At 40.9% G+C, this 27,792-nt stretch overlaps 1 protein-coding gene across 1 annotated transcript in view; it reads left to right on the top strand.

Annotated features, from left to right (window-relative positions):
- The window catches only part of SCN10A (sodium voltage-gated channel alpha subunit 10), a 99,851-nt gene that overhangs the window by 18,821 nt on the left and 53,238 nt on the right, over nt 1-27,792 (top strand). Inside the window, exons 6-10 of the mRNA XM_069084572.1 lie at nt 1,814-2,032; nt 5,651-5,714; nt 11,332-11,473; nt 14,030-14,227; nt 14,677-14,832. Of these exons, the coding sequence (XP_068940673.1) occupies nt 1,814-2,032; nt 5,651-5,714; nt 11,332-11,473; nt 14,030-14,227; nt 14,677-14,832 (779 nt within the window). The remainder of the gene's footprint in view (nt 1-1,813; nt 2,033-5,650; nt 5,715-11,331; nt 11,474-14,029; nt 14,228-14,676; nt 14,833-27,792) is intronic.

Here is a 27,792-nt window from a genome sequence, read left to right as displayed (position 1 = left end):
GAGACCTTGAACAAAGCTGAGCCTCAGTTTCCTCATCTGCAATATTTCTTTATCAGGGCTGTTGTGAGGCTTAGGTGGGATTCTGGAAGAGGATCCTGCTGCCATTTAAAAAATGCTGTATTAATACCACCTGTTGTTACCATTGTTATTCTCGTCAGAATCTTTGTCAAAATTCTTATTATTACTTCATTTTTCCATTGTCGTTAATGGAGTTTATATAGAAATGGTCCAGGGACAGGTTCCCCTCTTGCCTTCATGCTTTCTTACTTAATGATCTTTGCACAAGTGATTAAAATATGTGTTTTTTGTATTTGGATAAAAATTATCTCCAAGCTCATCCTCTGTAGGCCACGAGAGCAGCCTCAATTGCTCAGGGGATGATGTGTATCTCACCCTGCTCCCACATGGTTTTTACTAAGATTATTTAATTTGATCAGGACCCCTATAGATGGATCAAAAGATATAGAGACTTTGGCTTTTGAGCTGCCAATTTGTGGGTTTTCCAATAATTTCTTGGCCAGGCTTGAGTACCAATATGACCTTCCTGATGATACATGACTGCTATGTTAGCCAAATGACAGTAAATTACAGCTCCTTTGGCAATCTCATCTATGAGACTCAAGAGTCTCAGGGTCCAGGCACAGAAAAGCCCCATCAGTGAGGGCAGCCTCAATATTCCAGAGACAAAGCAGAGCTCTGAGATCAAAATCTGATCTGAAATTGTCTACTCTCTTCTCCAGGTTTCTGGTATCATGGTTCCATTGCCTCCTAGGTTCCACAGAGCTAAAGAAAGTTACCTTAGAGATCATCTGGTTTAGGAGTTCTTAACCTTTTTTGTATCACGGACACCTCTGACAGTCAGAATAATGTTTTCAAATTCACAAAATAAAAGAGGATTACAAAGGAAACCAATTTTATTAAAATAGTCATGAAAAATTTTTACATAAGAAAACAAGTTCATAGAGCCCAGGTTAAGAAGCACTGAGCTGGTCCAAGTACTTCATTTTCCAGATGAGTCATTTGTTCAAGGCCAGGCGATTGGTAAGTGGCCAGGGGTACCAGCTCCCAGTTCAGGGTTCTGTGCCAAACTTTTTTCCCATTAGAAGAGGGTGATTAAGTTCATTGAAGGGAAAAATTGAACAAATACCAATCTTTTGCTATAGTTGGATGTTCCCTGCTACACATTGTGCATATTAGGGTCTTATGCAAATCACATGCAAATCAATTCCCTTTTTGACAGTGAAGAAGGAGGTCCATAATAGGAATAAAACAGAGGTTTGCTGATTGATTGATTGAGGTCATTTGGAGAGATCAAAGTAAAAATGAAAGAAATGGGATTCCCTGCATCCATTCTTTCAATCAACACTGACCCTGGACCAGAAACTTGGGATGCCACCAGGAGTTAATATTGCTCAGATAAGTGTAAGAAGTACATACATATCCCTAGAATGAGCCATGTTGTTGCTTGCCACACGTGTCCCAAAATGTGCTTGGAGTAAGCAGCAAGAAGCATCAAGAGAGGGGGAGACTCCAGGTTGGCCAGGAGAGAGGCATCTTCTCTAAGAGTACACCACCCAGTATCTTCTTATTCTCACTGACTGTTCTTGCTCTCAGTGTGCTAATTTCCCTTGTGTCACTGCAGGAGGAAGTTCTGGCAGCACCCTCTAAATTTCAGTTATTTGAGGTATCATCCCAATTGTCCCACCCTAGTTATAGGGGTGGAAGCACATCATATGATTTCCATGTTGAAGGAAAGGTTGGGGCTTTCTTTCTGCTCTGGGGACTCTAAGGCATTGCTCCTTGATCTCTCTAGGCTTAAAGGTGATCGTGGGCGCCTTGATCCACTCTGTGAAGAAGCTGGCGGATGTGATGGTGCTGACGGTCTTCTGTCTCAGTGTCTTCGCCCTTGTGGCCTTGCAGCTCTTTAAGGGAAATCTCAGGCACAAATGTACTAAGAACTGCACGTTCTTTAATGTGACCGGTGATCCCTATGGTGAAAACAAGGAGTGGGATTTCTGCAAAAATGACTCCGGTAAATCTGATGCACTTGAAGCCCCTTTGTGCCTCTTTTTTACAGAGTTAACAAAGCAGTGCCACATTGCTCTTGGGATTGCTAAAAGACTACCTTGGTGTCATACATAAGGCCTAATAATGGAATGGGAAGAGCACTGTATAGGCAGAACCATAACTAGGGTAGGATAACTGGGGCATCGACCCAGTTTGCCAAAATTTATAGGAAACCTACAGTATCGTCCCATAGGGGATTTCTTCCCTCCAGAGGTCATATCTTCAGCTTCCTCAGTAGTGACTAATGCTTTAGCAGTATAGAAAAACTTCATGTATTTGGGTACATTTCTCCCTACCTCCTCACTCACCAACATGGCTATATTCCAGATGACTTCCTTTTTCTCATCCTTTACCCTTTCTCGTGGGCTCCAAATTCTTAAATATGGTCCTTCCCAAAGATACATCATTACATCTCTCCTGGCCTCAGTATTTCCTACTGTAAAGTGGGTGGGGGAATAGACCTGATGATCCCTGAGGTGGATTCTAGGTCTGACATTCCGTGACCCTGTAATAAGGATACCCCCAAAGAACAGAATTCCTTTTTGACACGTGAACATGCCCTATGAACTTTCTCTCTCATTGTCTGTGACAGCCGTGTCACGAATTTAAGATAAATGGCAAAGGAAGAATGTGGAACATTGACACAAGTAAAGACGAACTTCTTAAGTTGAATAAATTTTGAAAATGGCCCTTTTTCCATCTGAGAGATAACTGTTTGAAGTGATCAGGGTGCACACCCTCTCCTTGGCTCTTCCTGATTTCCATCTCTCCCCTTTTCCTCTTCTAAGAAGATCTCTAAATGCAACAGCCTGGAAAAGATCAAGTCCAGCTCCCTCATTTCACAGACAGGGAAACTGAAACCAGAGATACGAATCAGCCTACCCCAAGTCCTAAGCCAGTAGCAGAGCAGGGTTTTAAAGCCAGATACTCAAATCCAGGGCTCCGCAGTGTCTGCCTCCAGAGGCCAGACCCTCAGATGGCTTCAAATACCACATTTTATGACAACCAAGTGGAAGGAAAGGTTGATAAGTAAGAGAATCAAGGCCAGAGTCTGGTTCTTGTCCCCTTCACTCATTCATCCATTCAATCGATATTCCATAGAATGGAAGCTCCTGGCAATTGGACATTATTGGGTTCTTGTCTTTACCTAGCATAGTATCCAGCCACATAGTCTGGGTTGAATAAAGACTAGTTGGATTGAGTTGAAGTACCAAGAACTGGGTGCTGTGCTAGAAACTGAGGATAGAAAGATAGATACAAAATTATATCTGCCCTCCAAGAGCTTGCATTCAATGGGAGGAGGGAAACTATACTATGTACACAGATCAGTACAATGAGAAGTTAAGATCAGGGTTGGCTTGTTTCATGTGGGGTATGCACAACATTTTAGTAGAACTGAAATAAAAAAATGCAATCCCCAAGGCTAAAATCAGTGTTCAGTCTGTTGAGTTAGAAAGTTATGTACTGGTCAAATGTATAGATTTAAACATTCTTGGGATGTCCAGGCTGGAAGGGATCTTCATCTTCAACAGGTGGCCCCACTGCCTGGGAACCAGTAGCTAAATAGGCTGGATAGTGTTGGACCTTCTTTTCACTCAATGGTCATGATTAGTTTTGAGTGTGGATTATACATAGATTATTTTCACAATGAATAATTAATTCTTGGCTAATGGTGCATATGTGAGCTGGTGCCTTGATGGAAATTAATCCTAAAGTCCAAACCCAGTAATAGGGGCCCTGTTCCAATACATCAGACAAGACTGGGAAACCTGCCAATGGAATGCCAGTGCCTAATGGTCAGGGAAGGTGGGGAGGGCAGAAGGTAGGGATGAGACCGTGAAATGATAGAGATCCAGAGAGCTCAGGATAGAGAGCTTAAATTTCACAGAGAAGCTGGTAGGGATGAGTAAGAGAGGTTCAGTCAACAAACATTTATGAAGTGTTCACACATAGAAAACACCTAATGTATGCATTTCCACTCATTAATTCATTTATTCAAAGCACCTGCTATGTGCCTGGCACTTGGCTAGATACTGGGGAATGGCCCCTGCCCTCAAGGATCTTATATTCTACATACCAAGGAAAAGTCAGGTGCCCAAGGTGTCCAAAGTATTTGGAGGGGCTGGGAAGATGTGCTATGTGGAAGAGATCAAAAGTCCTGGAGAGCAAAGGAGAAAAGAAAAACTATAGAAAAAGATAGACTCAGAGGATCTCCAGTCAGTCTGTCAGCAAGCATTTATTAAACTCCTCTTCTGTGCCAGGTTCTGTGTTATGTGCTAGAGTACAAAGAAAAGCACAAAGGGCAGTTGAGAGACAACTTTCAAACAACTAGGTACATGTAAGAGATGGACGGGATAAATTGGACATAATCAGTAGAACTGGCAGATACTAACATAAAGGGGCATCAGGAAAGGTTTCCTATAGATGGTGGGCTTTTACCTGGGACTTGAGGAAAGCCTGGGAAGCCAGGGGTGAAGATGAGGAGGAAGAGAATCTCAGGACCAAGCTTTGCATTTTCGCTCCTTCAGAGCAGTCCAAGGTCTCAGGGACTAGAAGAGGCCGTACTTGGGGGCTAGAGTCACGTCCACAAAAAGGATCCCAGGCCCTAAACTATAGAGGAGTTGCCTAAGCTCCTTCCAATTGCTTTACCAACTACTTAGCCTAGATGTGGTCATTCACAAAACAATTGACACCATTTCACGGTGGACAAGCAGCAAAATGCAGATCTCCCACTAAGCCTGCAGTGGATAGCTCCTGAGACCATTATGCCTCTGGTTTGGCTTGTCAAACCTTGGACAGCTCCTGCATAGTGCATAAGCATGAAGCTTGCAAAGTGTTCTATATGTTACCAAATAAGAATTTGGTGGTAATTCAAACAAACTCAGATCTCTGGTTCCTTTATACAAATCCAGAGGCTTCAGCCTTCTGCTGCCCACTTCTACTTTCCCTCAGGCAATCTGAGGTTCCCAGACACCAGCCTCCTCTTTTGGGCCTCTGTCCCTGAGACTGTCCAAACATACCTGTTAATACCTTCATTGTCACTCCTTCAGAGTGGATTCCAAACTTGTAATGGTACCTATAACTCACATTTCTAGAGTTCTTTGAGGTTTGCCATGCATGTTCCTCAGAACAACCTGATATGGTACACAGTAAAAGTGCCTTTGTCCCCATTTTCCAGATGACGAAATTGAGGCTTGAAGAGATTAAATGTCTTGTCCATGATCATTCCACTAGTGTCAGAGCCAGACTTTGAACTCAAGGCTTTCCTGACTCCAGAGTGAGCCCTCTTTGCATTACACAAAGTTGCTAATGTTATATACCCTGAACATTTTGCACTGATAATGACAATAGCCCTTCAAGGTTGGCAAAGCACTCTACATATATCTCAGTTTGATGGATCTTTGCAAACAAAGAATACACAAATGATGCATTATTTATAATAACCACTTTGATGTGCCATTCAGTCCCCTCCCAAAGATTCCCTGGAGAATCTGGATTCTTCAGCTCTTAGATGGTCAGTGGGGGAGGGGGGGATACAGAAGTTTCCCAAAGGCCTGACCTTCTTGCTTTCCATGTTGGGTAGATTACTGGATATACAAGAATGGCACAGAGGATTACCTACTCTGCGGCAATGGCTCTGAAGCTGGGTGAGTATATGTCATTCAGCAATGTCCTGTTTGTTCATTCAACAAAGGGGTCTTGAACCCCTGCTATGTGCAAAGTCCTGAGCCAGGGACACAGGAAACACAGAGATGACTATGGCCTTGGTCTTGCCATCAAGGAGCTTATGGTCTAAGGGGAGAGCTAAAACTTGGGCAGAAGGAGGCGGGTAGAGGGAGGGAAGGCTGAACTTGTGGACTGACACTTTCTGACCTAATGCTCTAATTATGGAGATAGCCGTAGAACAGAAGGAACCCACACAGCCTGGAGATATTGATGGTCAGCTTGAACCATCTACTGGCTCAGGATTGAGATTGCAGGCCAGGAAGATTAAGGATTGTGCCAGGTACCAGCTCATAGTTCAGTGAGCTACACAATGACTTTAAGTTACAGTGTAGGTGGCCAGCTTGTAGCCTATGACCAAACTTACTGATGATGCTTTGTAAGAAGTGGGAGAAGTGGGTGCCCATGCAACCAACCAGTGCCCCTTATTGGAATGTACATAATGTGCTTCATGAGTGACTTCAATATATGCTATCACATGATTTATGTACCTTAATTATTTGCTACGTAAAGCAAAACATGACATAGTGATCATAGTGCTGGCCTTGGCACCAGGAAGTCTTGGGTTTGAGTTCTACACACAATGAACATGGCCTTTAGGAGGCTGGAAAAATCACTTTCAGCGCCCATAAGCAACTCTCTTAGACTATATTAGTTACATAGAAGGTGCCAACCATCATCAGTAGAGGGAAGCTTTCACCTAAGAGTTCTCTGGGCCACTAAAATCACAGCTCCAGTGGACATATTTGCTCTGCAATATGCTTTTACTTCTGGGTTACATTTCTTTTTTGATGCTTTATTAACTTCTGATTTACATCATTTGTTTCCGCCAGATTTTAAGTTACAAATTTTCTCCCTGTTTTTCCCCTACCCACCATCCCAAAATAGCAGTCCCACAGGATATCCCCTCCTCCTATCTGCTTTCTCCCGTATTTTCTCCCATACCCCTTTTGACTTTTCCAGTGGATCTCTATGCCTCAGTGCCTGTATATCTTATTTCCCAATTACATGTAAGATGGTATTAATAATAATAATAATTATATATATATACACACATATATACATATATATTTGAATATTTGATTTTAAAACTTTCAATTCCAGATTCATTCCCTTCCTTCCTTGTCACCCACCCTTACTGGGAAGATAAGCAGTTCAGTATAGGTTGTTCATGTGTGGCTAATGCAAAACAATAACATAGTAGATATATTATGAAAGACTGACTATATTTCCCTCCCTCCTATCCCACCTCCCACTTGTTCTATTCTCTACTTTGATCCTGTCCCTTTTCAAAAGTGGGTGCTTCCAACTTCCCTCCCCCCCAGCCTGCCCTCCCTTCCATCATCCCCCCTCTCATCCCCTTCCCCCCCATTCTCCTGGAGGGTGAGATACCCTATTTAGTGTGTATTTCACTCCCTCCTCAAGCCAGATTCAATGGGAATAAGGTTGACCCATTCTCTTTTGCCTTCCTATTCTTCCACTCTATTGTAACCATTTTCCCTTGACTCTTCTATATCAGATAGTTTACCCCATTCTGTCTCTCCCCATCTCCTCTCATTATATTCCTCTCACCTCTTAATTTCACCTTTTAAGTATCATTCCTTCCTGTTAAATTGGTCCTGTGCCCTCTATGTATACCTGTAAACATATATACACACATTCACATATGTATTCATATGCCCATATACCCTCATATATAGACATATATATTTCTAATCCCTTCAACTACTGAGAAAAGTTTCATTAAGTTACAATTATTGTTTTTCCATGTAGGAATGTTAATAGTTTAACTTTAATAAGTTACTTATGATTTCTTTTCCCTGTTTACCTTCTCATGCTTCTCTTGCTTCTTGTATTTGAATGTCAAATTTTCTATTCAACTCTGGTTTTTTCAGCAAGAATGCTTGAAAGTCCTCTATTCCACTGAATGACCATATTTTACCCTGAAACATGATACTCAGTTTTGCTGGGTAGGTGACTCTTGGTTTTAATCCCAGCTCCTTTGACCTCTGGAATATCATATTCCAAGCCCTTTGATCCCTCAGTGTAGAAGCTGCCAGATCCTGGGTTATCCTGATTGTGTTTCCACAATATTCAAATTGTTTCTTCCTGGCTGCTTGTAATATTCTATCCTTAATCTGGGAATTCTGGACCGGGCTATAATATTCCTAGGAGTTTTCTTTTTGGGATCTTTTTCAGGAGGTGATCGGTGGATTCTTTCAACCTCTATTTTGCCCTCTAGTACTAAAACATCAGGGCAGTTTTCTTTGAGAACTTCCTGGAGGATGCTTTCTAGGTTCTTACTTTGGTCATGGCTTTCAAGTAGTTCAATAATTTTTAATTATCTCTCCTGGATCTATTTTCCAGGTCAGTGATTTTTCCCATGAGATATTTCACATTGCCTTCTATTCTTTCATTTATTTGGATCTGTTTAACAGCATCTTGATTACTCATAAAGTCATTAGCTTCCATTTGCTCCAATCTAATTCTGAAGCAATGATTCTCCTCATTGAGCTTTTGAGATTCTTTTTCCATCTGGCAAATTTGGCTTTTTAAGGTATTCTTCTCCTCATTGCCTTTTTGAGCCTCCTTTGCCATTTGAGTTAGCCTATTTTTTAAGGTATTATTTTCCTCAGTCAGGCTGTTGACTCTCATTTTGCCATTTTCTTGCATTGTTCTCATTTCTCTTCCCAGTTTTTCCTCCACTTCTCTTATCTGCTTCTTAAGGTCCTCTATGGCCTGTAACCAGCTTATATTTTCCTTTGAAGTTTTTGGTGCAAGAGTTCTGACTTTCAGTCTTCCTCCTGTTCCATGCTTTCCTCCTTTTTGTCCCCAAAATAGGAGTGTAATGTTGGAATCTTCTGTCTGCTTTGTTTCCTTTCCCTGCTCATTTTGCCACTCAATTATTTGACTTTTGGGCTTTTTGCCACAGTAGGACTCTGCCATCAGATAGGGGAGCTTTCGTCCCAAACACTGGCGTTTTCTCAGCTGCCGGAGGTATTAGATGGGTGCCCTCTCTGAGGTCTCCACACTCTCTGGCAAGCTGGACACACACCCCAGGACCTCCACCCTAGACTGCAATCCAGATCCAAACAGGTTAAAGCAAGAGCGATTATCCCTCAGACTGGTGCTTGGTCTCCCTACACTCTACAGGCCATGAGCTGAAGCTGCCACGTGGCACTGGCTGGCTGTGCTTCTCAGTGGCTTCTCACCCCGGGGGTAAAAGCCATGCACTCCCACTTACTGGTCCCAAAGTCCAGACTGCACTGGCCTCTCACTTTGTCCTTCACATCTATGTGTTGATAAATCTGGAAAGGGTCACAGCTGCTGCTGATCTGGAGTCCCTCTGGTTGCCAGCTGGTCAGGCCTGCCCTGGGGCTAAAGCCTCGGTGTGGGGCTGGGCTCGGCTCCCAGAGCACTGTGCTGGCCGATTCCTGCCGGGCTGTCCTCAGCGGGAGGTTAGCTTCTCTGTGTCATTTTGTGGGTTCTGCAGCTCCAAAGTTTGTTTAGAGTCCCCTTTTTACGTGGATTGGGGAAGGTGGAAGCCGGAGCCATGGGAAGGTCGTGCTTCTACTCCACCATCTTGGCTCCACTCCCCTGGGTTACGTTTCTTTACTAGATATACTAGTAATCAGTGTTTTCTGTGGACTCTTCCCATATGTGCATGTTGCATGTTTCTGTATTCAATCACTGCATACACCTTTGTTATGTGATGTTGGGTGCTGTGTAACCAAGGGTATGCCAGTCAGCTCCGTACTAGCTTGCAAGAGATGATTGTTAAATTTTCAGTGTGAACATTCACCTCAGTTATCTAGAGTTAAGAAATGATGGAGAAAATCTTAATAAAGCTGATTAAAGTGAAAAGTGTGTTCCGCATACATTTTTAGAGAGCCGGTTGTTAAACATGTACCAGCATCCTTTTGTGTGTATTGCACTGAGATCTCTGTCTTTAATTTAATGTATGCCATGTTGTCACATTGCTGTTGGTTATGTGGTATGCAATCTGTTAGTCATATGCACTAATGTGAGCTGGATGCAGTGCTGGTGTGAATGTAATGTAGTAGGTATGTGCTCGTACATTGTACTATGTAGTTGGGATAAGTTCCTGGAGCTCTGTTGTGTATTAATTTCTTCTGCTTATAATATATATTCAAACATTCCTCAAGTAATTGACTAGAACTACAAATTCTTTACTGTAAAGGGGAGAATGTAGGAAGAAAACAAGGTTTTTCCCTAGTTAAAACACAGCACTAAAGCCTGAGGGTGTGACTGCTGACAAATACATGTAATTAAGGCAGCAATGAGGCCAGGTGGGTAGAGACAAGAGTTCTACACAGTCATCCTAGTGTCTTTTGCAGGGACTGCAGATTAAGGCCTGAGATCTTTTATCTGCTTGGTCAATAGGATTGGAGGAATTTCTTTGAAACCAACATTACTACCAATAATAACAGCTACCATTTCCATAGCTCTTTGAGGTAGTGAGATTGAAGCCCATGGGAAGAAGGAAAAGGTTTGGAATATTGCTGACAGGTCCATCCTAGGGAATCAGTAGGAGTGATCTTTCTGTCACCTTAGCCAAGCCATCTTGGGGGTCTGCTATTTTTGTTAGGAGCCAGACCTTCTGCATTTCCACTATTTCTTATGTAACCCAGGTTTTGAGCCAAGTCTGGAAAATTTTGCCTGCTTTGTATACATGACTTCAGAGTAGTGAAGAGAAAGCTGAGTGCTAAATGAAAAATGAAAAATAGGGAGTGGCTTTGCTTGAGGAGCCGGTTTCCCCTACATGTTTGCTCCTTCCAAAAAATTTCTTTCTCTTTCCGCATGTCTCTCTTTGAAGAGAGCCTGGAATCAGGTGTGTTTCTCTTATAAAGGAAGTAAAGAAGAATGTCTCTCTTCTCCCAAAGTTCTTGTACTGACTCCATCCCTTACACATCCTATCACACTCAACATCCTACCCCCGCCCAGCCAGAATCACACACACATAGCTCATGAAACACTCAGTGTTGACTTGAAACTTTGGTTGAAAGTAATTTCATGCTCTATGAGATGGAAACAATGACATTTCCTTTGCTCTGGCTGCCCCAAACCCTGGTTTGTCCATAGCCGTCATGTCATTGTGTCTAACTCCGTGCGCTTTGGTGGAAGCCCAAGTTGCAGAGTGGGAGAATTCGCTATCCTCTAGTAGCTTCTTACTAGATACTATGTATGTAGTATAAACAGTATGAGATATACAGGTACTATGTATATAGTATGATACTTCAACAAAGTATTCTTACCAACTAGGAACTAAACTATCGTTTATAGCTGCCCAATGAACTCCAAGTACCATGGTCACTACCACAAGTAAGCATGGGGCATGAACCAATGGTGCAGGCACATCTTAGGAAAAGAACAGTGAGAGTGGGCATTGTCTCAGAGAGAGGGACAGTGGAAAAGCTCCTTTTAAATACAGTCTCCTGGGATGATCGTGTTGCCTTGTCCTAATGGTGGCTCTGGCCAAGGTCCTCCCAGTCTCACCTTCTGTCCTGTTCTTGTCCACAGGGGCTGTCCCGAAGGCTATTTCTGCCTAAAGACAGGAGGAAATCCCGATTTTAACTACACCAGTTTCGACTCCTTTGGCTGGGCTTTCCTGGCTCTGTTCCGCCTGATGACACAGGATTACTGGGAGCGGCTCTACCAGCAGGTCTCTCCCCGGGGCTTTGCAGACTCTCCAGTCTCTGGCCCTTTGACATGCTTAAGTGGAGAGATTTAGCTTCATGAGCATCCTAGAAAGTTAAGATCAGTATTGGGCAGCAAGTGGTCATTGCTTCTTCTTCCCTTTTTTTGATTGTACTTTAAAAGCTAATCTCTGAAATAGAAAACAAATTGATCATCCAAAGAAAGAATGCCCCACATAAGTGGTACAGAAAAGAATATTGAATGCTGACTTGGGATCTGGGTTCAAATCCTGGCTCTGATGTTTCTTTCCCGTGTGACTCTGGGAAGGTTACTCCCCTTCCACAAGCTTCAGAGAAGGTCAGACTAGATGACCTCAAAGCTCTCTCAGTTCTAAATCTAGGGTGCTAATTAACTAGGTAGCATAGCAGAGAGAACACTAGACTTGGAATCAGGAAGATCTGAGTTCAAATCTTGCCTCATACATTTACTGGCAGTACAACCACAGATAAGAATCTCAGCTTCAGTTTCCCCATCTGTAAAAAGGAGACAACAATAGCAGCTTCCCCCCTCCCCTTTTCACCCCCTCCCCCAGGGTTTCGAGAATCAGAGAGATGGCATCTGTAAAGCAGTTTGCAAACCTTAAAGTAGTATAAACACGTTATTTATTTATTATTATTCAGTTAACTGTCCTGGCTTAGTTTAGTGCCTGACAAAATCCTCTGGGGACCCCCAACTAATCTGTCTTTCATTTTATTTATGTACAATTGTACCCTATTGGAGGAAGCTTACACCACTATATTATTATAGTAATAATAAGAAAAGCCCATACATCCTTAGCAGCTTAAGGTTTACAAAACACTTTTCTCACCAAAAGCCAATGTTATTCGCCCCATTTTACAGATAAGGAACCTGAGACCCAGTGATTTGGCCAGGGTCACAAAACTAAGAAGTGTTGGGTTATTCAATGGGACAATTGTAGATAAAAGCCAACTAAAAAGAGTAAAGGAAGATGTTGGCTGGCACAAGAATCAGAGTCAGGACCTGCCCTGGTATTTTTCTATAGAAGGTGGGCATTGTGACATGAGCAGGTGGTATCGTGCAGGGCACCAGCCAACATCCAATGCCTGAAGTTCCACCATTCATTTGATATTTAACAGGCATTTCTAGGCATGTCTCAAGTGCCAGGCCCTGTGCTGGGAGCTGGATTAGAGCATTGCTCCCTCTTCAAAAGTCAATTGCCTTGTGATGAGTAACACATGAAGGCAGCATGGGGTCATAGATTCAGAACTGGGAAGGACCTCAGAAGCCATCTGGTCCAACTCCCCCATTTTAAAATGAGAAAACTGAGAGCACACCATGAAGTGAGTGGCCCAACATCACACACTTAATAAGTGGCAGAATCCCTCAAATCCTCTGCAGAGGAGGACCAGACTCAGGGTCCATGGCCCCATGTTCAGCACACATCTCATTGCATCAGTCATTAATACCTTAGTTTGAATTAGTTTTTCAGATCCTTTCCAACAGTAAAATGACAGCTGACTCTGGCTTTGATGGTTGAGAGGGAGGTCTGGGTCAGTATGCTCTGTCCGAGGAAGGCAGCTTTTGTGGGTTACCACAGTTGAGAATGCCCACACAGACACAAAGCAATGTGAATACCCTGGGTGTCCAGAGGGAGGAGTGAGAGAGGTTCCCCAAGTCAAACTTAGCATCTACCATAGTTTGATTCCCCCCAAACCAGCTTCTAACAGGACCAAGATCACTCCTGGAAAGAAAACCTTGAGTGCACAGCCTCAGAGGAGGTTTTACATAAGGAACAGCCAATGTCATTTTCCTATTCATTAGGACAGTGGAGCCCTTTTTGTATTGGCAGAATTCGGTGACAAGTTTGGTGTTCACTCCTCATTTGTTAGCTGCTCATGGAGAATTGAGAAGCAGCAAGGCAAATTGAGAGAAAGCTAAGTTTGGATTCAAATCCTACCTTTGACACATACTGGCTGTGTAACCCTGGGCAAGTCACTTAATCTTGTAGTGCTCCAATAATTATCTAAGTCTTTAAGAACCAGTAGAAAGAAATTCCACACTAGGACTGACTGATGAAATTACAGGTATGAACTGAGAGGTAAAAATGGATCTCCAATGACCTCAAGGAGGGGCTGGCAAGTCAGACCCTCCAGGTCTGTGAGAAAAAATACACTTACAGATGTGGCTCTTCTCATCCCTTTGGTGAGATTCCTTGGTTCCAGTGTTCTTGAGGGCAATGCCCCAGTTAGGGTCCGTCTGCCTCCATCACAGTGGCTCTACCTTCATTTGGATGGCTTTGGTTTGCTGCTCACTCCCTGGCAGCCCAAGATCCTGGTCCAGAATGTAGTGAATTATCTTGACTCCCTCACAAGCTTGGCCACAGGTAGATAGAGGAACGATAACTAGGATTCTTGTTCTATTATGAATGGGGTGGCCCCTGCATAATGTGCCTCCTTCATCCAAGTATGAAAGTGCATTCCATAGACCTAAGACTTAGAGAAAGACTCTGGGGGACCTGGGGGCAGCTGGCTAATTCCCTCTGTCTTTCTTTCTTTGACAGACCTTGAGAGCATCTGGGAAAATTTACATGCTCTTTTTCGTGCTAGTCATTTTCCTGGGATCCTTCTATCTGGTCAATTTGATCCTGGCAGTCGTGACCATGGCTTATGAAGAACAGAATGAAGCCACAATGGCTGAAATAGAAGCAAAGGAAAAGAAGTTTCAGGAGGCCCTCGAAATGCTCAGGAAAGAACAGGAGGTTAGTGAGTCAGCCCTCCTTCCCTCTTTCCTTCTTTCTGTCCTCATTTCTTTCTTCCTTCCCTCCCTCTCCTTTCCTTCCCCCTTCCCTCCCTCTCTTCCTTCTTCATCTCCTTCCTTCCTTCCTTCCTTCCTTCCTTCCTTCCTTCCTTCCTTCCTTCCTTCTTTCCTTCCTTCCTTCTTCAGATCTGGGTTGGACTAGAAAGCTTCTGAAGTCACTGCCACTTGTAAGCTTTCTGAACATTAGCTCCTCTAGATTCCAGTGAGTGTGCTTGACTATTTCCACTCTGAACTTGCCTTTGCTAACAAGCTTATTTTTCCTATACATAATTTTCTGAGCAGAGTAGCCCAGGGCATAAGCATGCCATGGTTCCTAAGCATTTCACAATGATGGTTGTAATTGACATGGGTACCCTCCGGGTCCGCTGCCTCGGTGTCTTTTCTTTGCAGGTCCTGGCTGCCATGGGGATTGACACAGGTTCACTACTTTCCTTTGAAATGTCACCTCTAGCCTCCAAAAATGCCAAAGAAAGAAGAAACAAGACAAATCAAATGAAATCTGATGATTCCATAGAGAATGCCAGCTCCCATCACCAGAGGAAGACGGTAACAGTTCACCTAAATATTTTTGACTTTGTTAGGGCCTCTAGTGGGACACTTTTCCAGGTCCCCTTTTGAGGTTGCTGGTTTGGGTTACTGGGTTACAAGTGACCCTCAAGATCCACCTAAACACACCCTTCCCTAGGGATATATGTGGGGGAGGGCCTTATGTTGGTATCCACCGCTGCTCCTTCAAACAGGAAAGAACCTATTAGTCAGTCAGTAAACAGGCATTGGTAAGTGCCTGTTATGCTCCAGGCGCTGTCCTAGCTGGACCTATGAGGAATCACCCTCGCGCCTCCTACACCAAAGAAATTCCCTTCCATTCTACTCCATTCTGTTGAGTCAATTCAGTGCAATGCAATTCAGTTCTACAACCTCTTACTAAGCACCTACTATTTGCAGGACTGTTCATTTTGGAGATTCAAAGACAAAATTAAAATAGCCCAGGACTCTGTAAGCTGAATGCTTGAAGGGGAAGGGGCTGGGTAGTTGTGATGGGGACTTCATGGAGCAGGGTGGGAAGCTGCTACTATCCCAAGTGAAGGAAGGCACTTAGAATTTGCTGCTTCCCCAGGGATGCACAGCTCGCCTCTGAGCCCATCTCCCTATATCCCTCGGTCAACCCTGTCCCATTCATATTCCCCAAATACTTCTCCATTGGCACCTGGTCACCCCCAACCCTTGCAGAATTCTCCATGTGTCACACACACGCACACACACATGCACACACACACTATCATGTATCGAAAGCAAATACCCCCCTCTGCTCATGCCCAGCAAAGGTTCTTATCCGCCTGTGCTAGAATCCCTCTAGGAAAGCAAGAACTATTGGCTCTTGAGGCCGCCTGCTCCTCCTCTGGGTGATTCTAAGTGTCAGAAAGCTTTCCAGGATATCAGAAATCTGCCCCTCTGCAGGTGCTACCCTTCCCCTTGTTTGGCTTTCCTGGGGCCAAGCACATGAAAGCTAATCACTACTCCCTATAATGTCCCTCCTCTTACTTATGGAGACCTCTCAGGGTCCCCTGAGTCTTCTCATCACCAGTTCTTCCAACTGAACTTCATATGGAAGGAAATCCAGAGGCAGGTCTATGGCCATAGGTTGGGAGGTCATTATACTAAATAACAAAATATAAAGCCAACGTAATTGAATCCACAGATGAACCAAGAACTTACAAGAGGGAAAAAGCCTAACTGACTTGGAATTCAATTCAACAAGTATTTATTAGCCACCTACTAGGTGCTAGGTATTGTGCTAAGAGACAGCTGGGTGGTGCCACAGTGAATAGAGTGCTGGACCTGGAATCACGAAGACAAGCTCAAATACAGCCTCAGACTCTTTCTAGCTTTGGGACCATGTGTCATTAACTTTACCTCTGCTCATCTGTAACATGAGGATAAGAGCAGCACCTACTTCCCAAGGTTGTTGTGAGGATCAAATAAGATTTTTTTTAAGTGCTGAGCCCAGCGCCTAGCACATAGTAGGCACTTAATGCTTCCTTCCTTCCTTCCTCCCTCCCTCCTTCCTTCCTTCCTTCCCTCCTCCCTCCCTCCTTCCTTCCTTTCTTCCCTCCCTCCTCCCCCCCCTCCCTTCCCTCCTTCCTTCCTTCCTTCCTTCCTTCCTTCCTTCCTTCCTTCCTTCCTTCCTTCCTTCCTTTCTTCCTTCCTCCCTTCCTTCATTCCTTCCTTCCTAAGCGCTGAAGATACAAAGGCAAAACAAGCAAACAAACATATCCCAGGCCACAAGGAACTTACCTGCCACTGAAGGGAGGTGGGAAAGGTACAACAGGATCACAGATAAGTCAACATAGTCTGATGCCAGGTGAGAAAGATAGGGGGATTAGAGAAGGCTTCTAAAGAAGCAGTACTTTAGCTAAGCCTAGGAGGAAGGAAATTATATTGGGAGACAGAGGCAAGGAATGAGTGCATTCCAAACATGAGGGATGACAGGTAAATGTGCAGAAGCTAGAGATGGAGTGATGAATTCAGACAACAGAACCCAAGGTGCATAAGGGAAGTAATGTGAAATAAAGTCTGGAAAATCAGGTTGGAACTAGATCGCATGTTCTTCCAACTGGGATATAGTTGAATTTAGAGATAGAGTGGGAATAGGATTCTGGCCAGTAAAATCCTTATAAACCCAGGGGTTGCTTGGACAGGAGTGGGGAGGAGAAGGCATATTGACTACTGGAAGTCATCGATTCCCCTCCATGGCTGATCTGATGGGAAATGACACTAAATTGAAAAGACTACATATTTCATCCAGGCAATTAGATTGGAGCTCTTCTTTTCAATGACTTGAGGAAAACATTCATGAAGTTCCAAGGCTTTTCCCTTGGGAATTCTGGGAGCTCATAATATGATAAAGCCCTTGTCTGTCTGTTACTTAACAGATGCAGACTCAGAGGCCCCCATGCATGGAGTCGTGAGTCAAGGAATAGATTAACATAGAACTTTTCAGGCAATTGAAATCATTCATTCATTCATTTGGCAAACTTTCACGGGCACTCAGTAGACACTCAGCATTCTGCAAGTAATAGCAACTGGTTAGGTTTTCAAATTGTCCTATGTAAGTGTAATAGGAGGAAAACAATTCAGCCCCTGAACACCCCCCTCCCTACTATGTTCAAGTGTTCTGTCTCAAGCTTGAAGAGTTCAGCACTTGGGAATAATGTCACAAACTGGGGAGGAGCAGAGACACCAGAAGTGTCCCAGTGACTTACAGAAGATTAAAGAGGTTCCACCATTTCCCTTTCTTACATAAGAAGTAATGGGTAAGAATTGTAAGATGTGGTGATTGGACTTGAGAATCTCTAAGATTCCTCCAGCCTCTGACATGATGTAGTTCTGGAGCTGGAAGGGATCTGCTGCTATGAAGAAGCCCAGCCCCCTTTATCAGGCTCCTTTATTTACCTAGGTATATTTCAGTATCTTTGTATACATTTGTTGGGTTGGATTGAGTTGAATTAAGCAGTTTGTACGAGTCAGGATTCCTTATGTCTGACCAACATCTCATTGCCTTTAATTTGGGCTGGTTTCTTCATGTTATTTCTTGGATAGATATAGAGAGCAGTCTCAGATATAGTGAGATAGCAAACCATCATCACCACCCCCCAGACCCATCACCATCTCTCTTACTTGACCCACAGGGTTGAGGTGAGGGTCAAGTGCCCATAAAGTAGTTTGTAACTCTTAGAGCCTACAGAAGGGTTATCTGTTAGGAGAGAGGTAGGATTAGGCAAAACTAGAACTCAGATCCCCCAATTCCCAGCCCAGGACCTTTTCTATGATGCTGCCATGATGGACCTTCTGTAGTTTCTACACATTCTTTATTTGATATTCTAAACTGAGCTGATCACTGACAGACAACACTATATAAACTTGTTTTTTAAAATAGTACCTTTATTATTTTCAGTTTTTCTTTAAAAAATTCTATGTTAGCTTTAACAAAAATAATTTTTTTAAAGCAATCAGGGTTAGGTAACTTGCTCAAGGTTACACAGCAGGTTATTTTTGTGTGGGTGCCGAGTATCTGAGGCCGGAACCGATCCCAGGTCTCCCGACTCTGGGGCTGATGCTCTTACTCACTGTGCCACCTGGCCGCCCCTAATAAAAATAATTTTTTAAAGGTAGTTTTTAAGCCCCCTTCTGAACCTCTTGGTTCCTAGTTTTTTAAATTTCTTATTTATTTCTGGTTAACACTTTTTATTGTTGCTACTTCTATAATACTGTGTCTTCCTATTGTTGCTTTGATATCTAATTGCCCCTTCTCCCACGTCATACCTTTAGAGCTGCAGGAGACCATAGAGGTCTTCTAGGCCAACATCCTCATTTTATGGAGGAGGAAAAACAAGCCCAGAAAGAAGTCAATTGCCCAAAGTTTCAGAGGTGGGATTTGAACCCAGGCCCTCTGACTCCAAAGTTTATTACTTTATATAATCTTCCCATGGTTTTTCACATCTGTCTTTCCTTATGGCAAAGACATGTTCCAATATAGTCATGGCCCATCATTTATTCCATCATTCCCTAATAACTGGGAACACGGGCTGTTTCTAGGGTGTTTTGTTGTTGTTATTATTGTTTTTTTTTTGCTGTTGGTTGGTTGTGTGCTTCTTTTGGTATTGTTAGTAAAACTTCTATAAATATTTGTGTATGCCTTGCTTTCCCTCATAGTCAATACCATCACTAGCGTCTAGCATCTTTATCCTAGTAGTGAAATCACTGTGTCAAAGGATATAAACATTTTTGTAACTTGTCATTCATCGTTGCTTGATAGAAAATTCTACCAATCCATAACTCTGCCAGAAATGTAGCATCATGCCTGCTACCCCACTCTTTCACCAACATTGAATCTTACCATTTTAAACTGCCATTGCCAATTCAATGACTAGAAAGTGGCGTCTCAGATGTGTTTCATTTGCAGTTCTCTGATTATTAACAGTTTGAACAGTTTTTCTACTGATAATTTGTTTCTTCTTTGGAGACCTGCTCACCCTTGCCCTTTGACCACTGGCTTATAAAATGAGATAACACATACAGTACTTTGCAAACCTTCAAGGTCCATAGAAGCCCTCGCAATGGTTCTAGCTCTTGTTATTGTCATCCAGCGAAGAGTGGATCATTCACTTATGAGTGTGTCACTTCTTAATTGATTCTGCATGACAGCTTATTAGCAGAAATGTTTATGCCAACAATTTTCCCAAGCCTTTCTTTCCCTTTTTTTCCAAGTGCATTGCTTTTTGTGGTACAAAAAACTCTATTTTTATATCGGCAAATGCATCCCTTTTGTGTTCTATAATTTGTTCTATTATTTGAAGAAATAAGAATTTCCCTCCTCCCTGTGCTCATGCTGCATATATTATTCCATTTTCTTCTAACTGCTTAATAACATGTTTTTTAAAAACCTGTTGATACTTTATGCATTTGGAACTCTTTGTTAATCTAATTCCATTTCTCCATGATGTTCTCCAATTTTCCTAACAGGTTTTATTGAATAACGACTCCTTGCCTCAGTGTTATTTAATCCTGAATTGTTCAGTTCTAGAAGCTCTAGAGACCAAGGCTCTATTTCTAGAACATCCCGATCCATTGATTGGTAGATTTTAATAATCCAACTCCAGAACAGTTCTAATAACTCTCCATTTAGCAGATGAGATCTGGCAGTTTGTCTTCTTTCATCTTCCTTTCTATGTACATTGTCTTGGTGTTACTGTCCATTGAATATGCTGGATAAAATCACCAGCTTTTTATCTAGTTCTTTGAAATAGACTATTGGTATTGGCATTAGAACCTATTACAAATCCATCCATGCAGTATTTTCATCTTTAATCATATAGGCAAGACCTAGCTGTGTCCACTAGATAACTTTCTAATTATTTGATTTTTCTAGTCTTTCCATTAAAATGGTTTTATTTTTGTCTTTATATAGGACTTGAGGATGTCATGGTCAGTTAAGGTAGAGGGGGTTGATGGTCTGTCATTAACAATAATAGAAATCAGTAGGATGTTTTAAAGTTTTCAAAATTATTTACAAACATTATATCATTGGAGCCTCGTGACAACTCCTTGAGGTGGGTATTGGAGCTTTCATTATCTACCACTTTACAAATGAGGAAATTGAGGCTCAGCTAAATTAAGTGCAAGGCTGTGTGATGGAGCAGGAAAAGAGCCAGTTCCAGAATTCAAGTCCCATCTTGGCTGTTGCTTGGCCAAATGACCTTGGGCAGGTCACTTGCCCTTGCCAGGCCTCTCTTTCCTTCTCTGGAAAATGAGGGATTTGATATAGATGATCTCAGAGATCTCTTCCAGCTCTAGAGCTGTGAAGCCGTGTCCTTCCCATGTCAAGGTCCCAGTAACCATCAAAAGCAGGAATCAAACCCACACCTTCCTTACTCCAAGTCTAACACTCTAGGTATGGTATTTCTCTGAACATCTCTTCTATTTTTTTTTGTTAGGAATATGTAAAAATTCTAATGATTTGTGGGTGTATATTATATCCCACTATAATGCAAAAGCAATATATTATTTTGATATATTTTTTGTTCTAAATCTATGATCACACTGCCAACAGAGAGATTTGCAAATCTATTAAACTTTATAAGCTTATTCTTATTCGATTAATTTTCTTTCTCTTACTTTTTTTTTTACTGTATTTCTAAACCAATGTGGAATGGTTAGAATAATCAACTCTCTTTTTTAGTGGGAAAACCTGTAACATTTTTTTCATGACCTGTAATGTTAGTTTTGATAAATGTTGGGTTACTGATTTTTTTTCATGATAAAGACAAATCCTTTCATTCCTATGCTTCTTAAACATTTTTTAAAGGACATGATATTTTATCAGAAGCCTTTTTGTCATTTATTGAAAATTTTATGGGTTTTTTTTCTTATCCTGATAATTTTCCTAATACGGAAACATTCCTGTGTTTCTGGTTATCATAATGACTCTACTTGATTGTAATGAATCGCTCTTTAATATTTTCTGTGTTCCACTTGCTAGTATTTAGTTGAATAGTTCTGCAGTGATGTTCATTGATGATATTGACCCATAGTTTTCTTTTTGACACTTTTTTTTCTGTATTTTTATTTATCATTTTATTTTTCCCCAGTTAGATGCAAAAACAATTTTTAACATTTGTTTTGAAAAATTCGAGTTCTAAACTCTCTCCCTTCCTCTTCCCCCTGCTCTACATTGAGAAAGCAAGCAATTCCATATAGGTTATACATGTGTAGTCATGCACATCTGTGTAATAGTCATGTTGTGAAACAAAATACAGACAAGGAAAAAAACTTGAAAAATAAAGAAAGTTTTTTTTTTTAAAAAGTGCACTTTAGTCTCTGAGGATGGATAGCATTTTTTCATCATAAGTCCTTCAGATCCTTAGATCATTGTATTGCTGAGAATAGCCAAGTAATTCACAGCTGATCATCTTACAATGCTGCTGTTACCTCGGACACAGTACATTTCACTTTGCATCAGTCCATGCAAGTCTTTCCAGTTTTTCTGGGAGCATCCCTGCTCATCATGTCTTACAATATAATAGTATTCTATCATCATCACATATCACAACTTTTCTAGCCAACTGGGGAATGGCTGTTATTTTTATAAAGTTGGCTCAGTTCTCTATATGTTTGAGAAATGAGGCCTTTATCAGAGAAATTTGCTTCAAAAATGTTTTTCCATTACTATTGCTAACTATATTTCCCTCCATCCTATTCCCCTCTTCATTTATTCTATTCTCTCTCTCCTTCCACCTTGTAGCTCCTCAAAAGTGCTTTGTTTCTGACTACCCTCTCCCCCAATCTGCCCCCCTTCTACTTCCCCTCCCACTTCTGGCAGTTTTGAAGATCAGAATTGCATTTACTTGGTAGAAGGGCTGAGACAGAATTCCATCTTTTACTGTTTTTGAACTCAGTTTATCTAAGACAGAAATTATGTTCATTTTATGTCCTAGTACATGATCAATTTTTATGAATATTCCAATTTCTCTATATGTTTCAAATGTATATTTTGATGAGATTCGAGAAGCCCTTATCTCAAGTACCACTTAAATTTCCACTTTAGGAGACAATGAGATTTAAGTAGGCTGGTCAATGAAATACCAAAACTAACTGGGGGCCACCCCAACATTTTGGGGTGCCCCCAAGCCTCCACCCTGGACCGAACAATGGAATAATAATAGGTAATGCCCCAAACTCTGAACTAGTATCCCTGATTATCTCATCTCCCTTCCCATGACAGGTTTTCTTCTATAAGAATCAATAGCCTTGGGGCGTCCAGGTAGCACAGTGAGTAAGAGCACAGGCCCCAGAGTCAGAATGACCTGGGATCGAATCTGGGCTCAGACACTTAGCACCCACCTAGAAACACCTGGCCGTGTAACCTTGAGCAAGTTACTTAACCCCAATTGTTTAAAAAAAAAAGAATCAATAGCCTCTAGTGGCTGGTGGGTATCCCCATTAAGCAGCCCCCCTCCCTTGGGGGGCTGCTACACCCCCTTAAGCTGCTAACCCCCTCCTTTTAGCTGCATCTCACTTCAGGGGCAAAGGAGTCTGCTTGGTGGTGTTTTATTGCCTACAATAAATGGCTTTAATTAGTTTGGAGACAGGCTAAGCAAATTCTTTTGAGATGACCTTGCACCCCAACATTTTGGGGTGCCCCTAAGCCTCATCATTTCTGGAAGAAAATATGTCTTTCCTAATTTTCCATATGATTCTATCCATATGTTTATTAAATTTATTTTCTTTAAGACATTGATCTGCAACTTCATTTTGTTTGATTTATAGTATTCCAGTACCAGAGTGTTGAAGTCTCCCAGTATTATTGACTTCTAATTATTTCTAAAAGTAATTTAGCTGTTCCATTATACTCTTAGTACTTTGCCACTATGTTACTAGATGCTTGATAACTTTCGTTATTAATAGTACCTTTCAGTATAATTCTCTCTGTCAAATACTTGTGGTTTTGGGGTGTTAGGAACCCTGAAATGCAAGGGTACAGGGGGTCTGCCTGGAAAGAATTCGACCACTAAAGCCTTCCAGGCAAAGTAGTGAGGTTTATTGTATTTTCAATGGGTCTGAGATTCTATGAGTCTTCGCAATTTAATGGGGGTAAGATTAGTACTTTATACAGAAAAGGGGAAAAGGGTCAAAAAGGGTCAGTGAATAGATCTGGAAGGGACTAAGGAGTGGCAAGTAGCCTGGGGGTGGTCCAAGTGCAAACAGTGAAAGGAGTTAAGTGGTAGGGCCACAATGAAAGGACAGTTAAAAGAATTATTGAGTATCTGGGTATTCTGGGATGAGCCAGATACCTCAGGTGAATGCCAGGGACTGGGTTCAGGGGCTGGGTTGTGTGGGAAAGTTTGAAGGACTTTTCATTTGAGGGGTGCAGGTTCCATTCCCTATCAAAATCATATCACTCAATCTCTAGATTTTTATAATTAGTTGAAGCATGGGAAGCTTTCGTCTATTCATTATCTTAAATTAATATACACCCCTCCGTACTAGATGTATAAGCAATATAATCTTTGATTATATTTAATTCATCCAATAACTCTTATTCTTTCAATAATCCTTTTCTAGAAGCCAATCTATTTACAATCAAGGTTATAGTTGTTACATTTACTACATTCTCTATTTCACATTAAACTATTCATTGTGTCATACAAAAATGAATCATTCCTTATTTCGCTAATACTAATTCTTTTCCAAATTTTACATAATTAGAAATATATAACCCTTTCCCACTAAACAATGCTCTATTTCTGTGGATAAAATCTAGATCTCTATAGTTTAAGAAAATTATTCCCCTCATTTTGTTTTTAGGGAATTTTATTTAGTATAGAGCCACCATGGTATAGTGGATAGAGCTGGCCTTGAATCTGGGATCTGCTTTCAAGTTCCATTATATACATACATACATACATATATATATATTGGTTCTGTGACTCTAGGAAGGTAACCTAACAACCTCTGAGTACTTGAAGTAACTCTCTAAGACAATGTATTTCAAAAATATGCCAACCTGCATAAGTAGGGAGAATTTCTTTTACCCAGGAGTTCCTTAGACCAATACAATCATAGGTCAGCCTCAATCCCTTTATTTGTTATAAAAATATGATTCCCACCCTCTTCCCTTCCAAGACTCCCCCCCTCCCCTTTTGGGTCTGTAATGGCCATAGAAAAACCTTTAATAATCATCCTTTCCCTTTTTTTCAATTTGAGCCCAATTATGTCAGCCAGTAGTTTACCAAAACAATACTCCAGTTTTGTTTTGTTTACTTCCCCTGTGGTGATTGTATTAACATAGCAATTAGTTAGTCACCCTTGTAAAGAATTTGCTAATTAAAGCATTTAACTTTATGACCCAGTTTGTTTGGAGGTTTCTCTCTTGGTTTCCAGTCAAAAGCTTCCCCAGTGTTGGGCCATTTTGTCCATGAATTGTTCAAAGTTCTCTTGGTTATTACATGACAGGCTTATTTTCAAAAAGAATGCTGGGAGGCTAATTATGTGTGTATGGGGGAGTATCTCTATTTCTCATCTCTCTGTAACATTCCCTCTGGGATACTTCCTCCACTTGCACTCCTCCTTATAGCTTGCGTTACTAAGGGACAGCTACTACCCTCAGAGTCTGGGTAACCCCCTGTGGATATTCATTCATAAAAACTGTAACTCACAATCCCTATACCAATGTGTTTCCCCTGAATAATCAGCCCATAGACCTAATTGTGTCATAATGTCTATTATGTCTATTAACATAGACATAATTAAGTCTTAGAAAAGGCACTTGTTAAGATAGAACAGTAAGAATGGTAGCTACCAAATATTTTCCCCATAAATCTCCGATGTACTCACCCACAAAGGCATGTGGTTTCTATGGGAAATGTGGGTACACAGTATGAGGACAATGATGGAAGGGCACGTGCATAAGTTGAATGTGTACTTGGCCAAGATACCTTGTAACTGTACTGCAACTTGTAACTGGTACTGCAGAATCTCCATATCCTTTCTTTCCTTGGATGTTCTTCATAAAGCACCCTGCTGGCTACAGTTTCTCTGCTTGTCCAGTGACTCAGTGGAACTACCAGGGTCTTACCCACATCTTGACTCTTTTTAAAAAATTAATTGATTAATTGATCAATTAAATTAATTGATTGATTAATTAATCAAATTAATTGATTAATTAATTAATTTTTAGTTTAAAACATTCATTTCCACAAGACATTGAGTTCCAATTTTCCCTCCATCTCTCCCCTCACCCCCACCCCAAGATGGCAGCATTATTATTACCCCTTCCCCCACTCTGCCCTCTTTTCTATCACTCTCCACTCTTATTCCCTTCCGCCTATTTTCTTGTAAGGCAAGATAGATTTCTCTGCCCCAGTGCCTGTATATCTTATTTCCCAGTTGCATGCAAAAACAATTTTTAACATTTGTTTTTAAAACTTTGAGTTACTAATTCTCTCCCTTCTTTCCTCCCCACCCTCCCTCATTGAGAAGGCAAGCAATTCAATATGTTATACATGTATAGTTATGCAAAACACATCTGTAATAGTCATATATATATGTCAAATATATATATATATATATTTCCTCCAACTACCCTAATACAGAGAAAGGTCTCATGAGTTACAAATATCATCTTTCCATGTAGGAATGTAAACAGTTCAACCTTAATAAGTCCCTTATGATTTCTCTTTCCTGTTTACCTTCTCATGCTTCTCTTGATTCTTTTATTTGAAATCAAATTTTCTATTCAACTCTGGTCTTTTTGTCAAGAATGCTTGAAAGTCCTCCATTTCATTGAATATCCATTTTCCCCCTGAAACATTGTACTCAGTTTTGCTGGGTAGGTGATTCTTGGTTTTAATACTAGCTCCTTTGACCTCCAGAATATCATATTCCAAGCCCTTTGATCTCTTAATGTGGAAGCTTCTAGATCTTGTGTTATCCTGATTGTGTTTCCACAATACTCAAATGTTTCTTTCTGGCTGCTTGCAGTATTTTCTCCTTGACCTCGGAACTCTGGAATTTAACTACAGTATTCCTAGGAGTTTTCCTTTTGGGATCTCTTTCAATTTCTATTTTACCCTCTGTTTCTGGAATATGAGGGCAATTTTCCTTGATAAATTCTTAAAAGATGATATCTACACTTTTTTTGATCATGGCTTTCAAGTAGTCCAATAATTTTAAAATTATCTCTCCTGAATCTATTTTTTTAGATCTGTGGTTTTTCCAATGAGATATTTCACATTGCCTCCTATTTTTTCGTTCTTTTAGTTCTGTTTTATAATTTCTTGATGTCTCATAAAGTCATTAGCTTCCATTTGCTCCATTTCTAATTTTGAAGGAATTATCTTCTTCAGTGAGCTTTTGGACCTCCTTTACCATTTGGACAATTCTGCTTTCAAGGGGTTTTGGGGAGAGCTCAAGCAAGTCCCTGCTTTTACTCCACCATCTTGGTTCTGCCCCCACATCTTGACTCTTAAGTGCTAAAGCTAAACTATCTCTTGAGTTTATAGCAAACCAGAAGAGATACTCCTTTATACTTCTTAAATGATTCCTCTATGTTTCTGGGTCTGCTGAAGAGTATGTGTCCCTTTTGCCTCTTAGGTGGCCCAGAACTACAGACTTACTCTACATTTCCTGAATAGGGAATCTCATTCTGATAGAATAACTCTGCTATCAGATTGTTATATCATCTGACCTGGGGCAGAAGAGGATTAGAACTACCCCTTTATATTTCTAAATATAATATCCCAACTTCTGTTATTTTTGAATCTCATTAAATTCAAATTATTTTATATGTGGTATCTTATTTTATATGTGATACTTTTTGTAGGATCATTTCCTTTTTGTTATAGTATTGAGGCTTAACAATGATGTATCTAGGTGATTTTAACTTGAGGTTCATTTCTTTTGGCATTCTGAAAATTCTTTCTTTTTATAATCTCTTCATTTTAATATTTGAAAAAAATTTTTCTTGTATAATCTCTAAATTTAAAGTTCAGATTATTTTCTTTGCAGTTTTCAGGAAAAATAGCAATTCTTAAATTTTATTTCTCTGATTTGTCTTATATACACACACACATATATATGACACGTTTCTCGGTTTTGCTTCCTGATCTTTTTTCCAATTCCATAGTTGTAGCAGATTATTTTTTTCTCCTTCCATTATGTCATTCACTATGCTGTCTTTCAGTAATATAATTTTACAATTCATCAAATCTACTATTTTATTTTTAAATTTTAAGACATTTTTTCAATTATCAGGCATTTTTTCTCCTTCCTACCTCCCTCCCCCACTATAACAAAGAAAGGAAGGAAGGAAGGAAGGAAGGAAAGAAAGAAAGAAAGATAGAAAGGAAGAAAGATAGAAAGGAAGAAAAGAAGAAAGAAAGAAAGAAAGAAAGAAAGAAAGAAAGAAAGAAAGAAAGAAAGAAAGAAAGAAAGAAAGAAAGAAAGAAA

This window comes from Petaurus breviceps, unplaced genomic scaffold (genome assembly GCF_028583685.1).
Source record: "Petaurus breviceps papuanus isolate PSGF00001 unplaced genomic scaffold, PetGlider_PUasm1.0 174, whole genome shotgun sequence".
Taxonomy (NCBI): Eukaryota; Metazoa; Chordata; class Mammalia; order Diprotodontia; family Petauridae; genus Petaurus; species Petaurus breviceps.
Note: the sequence above shows the minus strand (reverse complement) of the source record. Positions and strands in the feature narration are given on the sequence as shown.